Below are 5,429 nucleotides of genomic sequence, written 5' to 3'. Positions count from 1 at the left end.
TTTAAATGAATACAGTTTGTGTGTTGTTATTTCGGGGCATAAGCTAGCCAGGTGGCCGGGGTGCTGGGGACGAAGCCCCGCCGTTCCTATTACTACACCCATCTTACGGAAGAGCAAAAAAGATGATCACTTTTAGCTTCTGCTCTTGCAAAGAAAGTATCTTAAAAAAAAAATTGAATTGTGCTCATAAACCATTGTCTATATCTTTTAAAATAGAACATGAGCAAGGAAATCAGGACCGCGAGGGGTGCACCCACCGAGATGGTGGGGCTGATCTAACAGGATCTCACCAAGGAAAGCTGGACTGCGACTGAAAAAGCATGGGATAAAACCAGACTATCTGAATATGGCTGACAATGAGGGCTGCTGAGAAGCCAAGAACAATGGCAATGGGTTTTTGATCCTACTGCATGTACTGGCTTTGTGGGAGCCTAACCTGTTTTGATGCTCACCTTCCTAGACCTGGATGGAGGGGGAAGGACCTTGGACTTCCCACAGGGCAGGGAACCCTGACTGCTCTTTGGACTGGAGAGGCTTTGGACTGGAGAGGGAGGGGGAGGGGAGTGGGGGATGAAGAGTGGGGGGAATCTAAACTGTCAAACTGCTTCCTGTACTCTGCAGGCAAGAGTTCCCCCTTCAGCAGGCTGCAATTTTGTAGCCACAGAATAACTTTGAAAGACTGAATTTCTTCATCAGCTCAGAGAGGTTAAGGTGAAAATTTGGAATAAGAACTTCTCTTCCTCCCTTTGAAAGAATCATAAGTCTGTAAACAATTGCTATTTGAAAGAGTTTGCAACAAGAAAAATTGTTTTTTAACCTCACATGGTTGAAAGAAGATAAATCTCTATGCCTGGACAATTAAATGGTTAAAATCAGGTATAATTCCACAAAGATTTCAGGTAAACAGAATACAAAGAAACATCTATTATCACTAGCAAAAAGACCAGAAACATAATGTTTACTTTGTATTCTTTCCAGGAACTACACAGGAGATCTACACATTAGGGTGCATTATACAAGTACTCTAAGTTATGGGATGTCAGGTGATTTATTTAATCCACTGTACCTTAATTTAATCAACGTGAGGTGGAATGATATAATACCAACCGTCACACAGAGATAGGTCTAAATGAGAAAGAGAGTGTAAGTGATTAGAATAGTGTCCACAGTGATCACTGTCGGCACAGAGCATCAGTTCTAAGAATTCTCACAACCACAGCAAGACTAGGAAGTAGCTTTCACACACCAAGCGGCATACTACCGCCTGTAGTACGGCATAGAACAAATGACTTCTTGATGTCTCAGAACAGGTAAAGTAAACCTAGGTAAAACTAGTAGATTTAAGTTAGAAATTGTTTTTGTACCCTGTTATTCTTATTTTTGTAAGTTCCCCTCAATGAAGAAAATATCTGCATGTATTTGATGTGTGTATGCACGCACGCCTGTGTATGCACATCTGTGATGGCTAGAGGGCAAGTTCAGGTGTCATCGTCACCTTTCACTTTGTTTGAGACGGATTTCTTATTGTCTGCTCCTGTGTGTTAGGCTAGCTGGCCTATTAGCTTCCAGGGATAGCCTTGTCTTCAGTGCCCATTGCCACAGGAGTCTGGGATGACAGATGTGTACTACCATGTTGTGCTTTACGGATCCTAGAGATCTGAACTCAGCTCCTCATACTTTGTCCATGGAGTCGTCTGCCCAGATCTCTTAGTTCCCTTGACAGTGCAAAGAAGTTTAAGTATCCCAAAGTAACTTCTCCTTTCTATAACATCTTATATAGATCAAAAATTAACACATATTAGTAATTTTGCCCCTTTGTGTTCCCTTATTTTGCATATTTTTAGTAACCTGTATTCTACTAGAAAATGAATTTTCCCATTTGAGGTAAAGCACCTCAAAAATGGATATATGATGTTCCCCATTCACATCTCTAATGCACTGCACATCTTCCAGAAAAACCTACAAACCTTGACTAAATATTACCCCAATTCTGCCACTCAGCTTTCTAAAATGTCTAAGAACATTGAACACAAGAGTTTTTGTGATTGTCATTTTTAACTCAGTCAATGTACATAACAACTCTTCGTAGATGATACTTTAAAGGAAGTATACTAGGTGCATAATGTGTTTCATGTCACAGACTGGAAAAAAACAGACAAGTTAACTAATGAAGTTATTGTTCTCACCCTTCCTAGAAATATTCACAATGTGGTTTTCTCATTTAGACCAGTTATGTACTTCTGTCTGACACAGAACTTAACAAAACAATGCATTTTAAAACTCAATGTATAAAATAGATGCTACCTGCTACTTTTGGTTGACATAATATTTGTTGTTCTTTAATACTTCAGCAGCTAAATCTAAGGCTGTATGATTATTAAACAATATACTCTAATTATTCTTCACAGAAAATATATAATTCAGATATACTTACAAATACAAGAATAACTTTTAGTCATTGATGGTGAGTACTAGAAAACCAACTGAAAACAACTCAATACAATAAGTATTGACTCTCAGAATGGCAATGAGGGCCAATGAAAGAACTAGTCTAAGATTGGTGAATACAGAAACTCAGGTATCAGCACAGGGGTCAGAATTTTGTTTTGTTTGTGACACAGTCCTGCTATATAGCCCAGATTAGCCAGGGATTCATGATTCTTTTGCTTCAGCCTTTAAGAGTTCTGGAATTTTAGGTGCCTACTTCTAGGGCTATGTTAAGTGTCCAGATTCTATCTCTATTCTTTTGTCTGTAAGACTGTCTTCTTATCAAAGCTAGATTGTGAAAGAAATATTTTAATTCTCATATTTCTCACTATTCCAATGATCTGATCACATGCTCATTCCCAGATCAATCACTGTCAAGGACAATGACATTTCCCACAGTTCAAATAGATACATACCATAAACTAAATTGAATTTTCCAAGACTACAGTGGTACTGCTTGCCAGGATAAGGTGAGTATAGAAAGACATATTATGTGTACTCAGAAGATTCAAAAGGCTTCCATAATTTCTGCTACTCTAACAAATATGAAATAAGAATTCATGTTCAGGCTCTGTGCAAGGTGATCAGGACATAATTATGGAAAACACAAAGTAGAATATGATTAAGTAATTAAAAATTTATTCTAGCTGCACAAAGAAAAGACTTGATGTTAGTATGAGGTTAGAAAACAAAGAGAAGCAGTTTGAATTAAGAGATATGTGAAATAGAATTGGTATGACTTAGTAAAGACTGGATATAAGAAATCAGTAAGGAAAGTTTTGAAAAATGATCCTAGGTCACTGGCATTATCTACAAGTTAACAGGTATCATTTCATGCTGAAATGAGATATAATGGAAGGAGTATGACTGTTCATAGGTGAAGGTTATTTATGAACATCCTGAGCTTTTTCTAACCCTATGAATGAATCACAAATTTTTCACTTATCTATCCGGAGTTTCACTGGGAGTTTGAACTCTGCTGAAAAAAAAACTCGAGACCTGGAATTTACATGACAAAGAAGAAGGACGAAGGCAGAAGAGGGCAGGAAATTATTTCTAAATTTTAAAAATAATTCTTTCCTTTCCAAAAGAGACAGAAATCTCAAATTTGTATGTCATGCATTCTCTGCTAATTTACTATAGTGTATGGTAAATAGCATATACCACTAAAGCATTTATGATATAAGTAGAGACTGAAAATAAAAGAAGTTTAAACTTAAGCTTCTGTCAAATCTATACCCACATTCTTGACTATTTAAGAAATTGAGAATGCCTTAAAATATCCCATATTCATGTTTCTAATTATTGCACTTTCAAAATTCAGAACTCAGTTTTAATATAAACAATCAGCCCTCCATTTCTGCATGTTCTAAACCATAGACTCGACAAACTAGCTGGCTTAACCTGACTGGTCCTGAATATGTCCATGCTTGTAGCAATCTAGAGACAATTTAATGTACACAGGAAGGTATACATGTGACATATAAACCCTATGTTATTTCACACAAAGGGCTTTAGAGCTGAGCATCTGTAACTCTGGTATTCAAGGATATTCGAGAACAGAAAGGAATGACTCTTGATACTTTATGAAAACAAATGCTTTAAAAGTCTAATACTTATTTTACTTACCTCTAAAAGAAAATCTCCTAAATACTGAATCGGATAAAAAGGAGCCTTAAAGTTCTTCTGTTCTCGCTCAGCACTGATTCTTGCATCACTGGCAATCACATGAGTGATCCCACTTGGAGAACCTGTTGGTAAGATGACATTTGCCTTTCCAGCCTCCAAAACTCTAAATAAAAGTGTAGATGATGGGGGAAAAAAGCATTAGAAGTCTAGTGAATTCATCCAGTCAATTACCAATTATTTCCTTAGGGAAATAATAAAATTTCCTAAAAAGAGGTTATTCCCTTGGGTCACTGAGGAAACATGGAAAGTTAACAATTGTAATAATTTCTTAAAACCTAAATTGTCTAGAACAATTGTTTAAGAATCTTGCTATTCTTTCCATTTCTTCATATGGGACGTTTTTATGAACCATGAATATTGAAGCAATTGACATGCACAAGTCACAGCAATAAGCCAAAATAACAATGAATAAAATCTTAGGTAAACAGCTACCGTGGAAGCCAAAATACACCTCCAAGGAAATCACTGTGGACCATAATAAATAAAAAAATAAAGAAAGAAAGAAACAAAACCAGCTGCCGAGACCGTTAACATTTCTAGCTTTTGGCTAGGCTTTGTGGCACATAAGTAGAATCACAGATATGGAGAGGGGCAAGGTAGGAGGATCTTAAATTTACAGCCTCCCCTATCCCCCGCAGTGAAATGAATAAATTCTAAGCCAATCTGGGATATAAGTGAGATCCTTTCTCACCAAACAAAACAAAAACAAACAAAAATCAAAACAGATTAAAAAAACGAAGAAAAGCTTAAACTTATAATAAGAAGCAGTTTTACATTAAAGATTCTGAAGATATTACACAGAGACAAACTCATTCAAATATGAATTACTGTTTTGGTTTTTGTTTAAGGTCTAGAAAGCAAGAAAAGACAAATAATCTATAGAATCACAACTTTTCTTGAACCTATAACAAAAAACTTATTTTTGTAGAACAAAAGGACAGAAATAACAGAAGTAAACATGACAATGAGCTAAGTTTTAAAGAAATTTAATGGCAAAGTACAGTTAATGTGACACTGGGAATATGTCACAAGAAAAGTTTGTCTTCAACTCTATGTGCTTAGTCACAGGTCTAGTCATGGGAAGAAAATTTAGGATAAAGGGGTAATTTAGGATACAAGAGAACTTCCTAGTTGTGGGCTAGTCACTGAAATACTGGCAGAAATAAAATCACATTTTTTTCTTATACAAAGCAAATACATGTGGACTACTGGAGAATGATAAAGCTTAGCCCTTAGTCAGAGGGGAAAAAATG

General features: G+C 36.3%; 1 protein-coding gene across 1 annotated transcript in view; it reads right to left on the bottom strand.

Moving 5' to 3' along the window:
• Slf1 (SMC5-SMC6 complex localization factor 1) overlaps nt 1-5,429 on the bottom strand; it is an 80,254-nt gene that overhangs the window by 39,620 nt on the left and 35,205 nt on the right. The window contains exon 5 of the mRNA XM_013349653.2: nt 4,117-4,279. Within this exon, the coding sequence (XP_013205107.1) occupies nt 4,117-4,279 (163 nt within the window). The remainder of the gene's footprint in view (nt 1-4,116; nt 4,280-5,429) is intronic.

The sequence above is a fragment of the Microtus ochrogaster genome, chromosome 19 (assembly GCF_000317375.1).
Source record: "Microtus ochrogaster isolate Prairie Vole_2 chromosome 19, MicOch1.0, whole genome shotgun sequence".
NCBI classification, from domain to species: domain Eukaryota; kingdom Metazoa; phylum Chordata; class Mammalia; order Rodentia; family Cricetidae; genus Microtus; species Microtus ochrogaster.
This window is presented reverse-complemented; position numbering and strand designations above follow the sequence as displayed.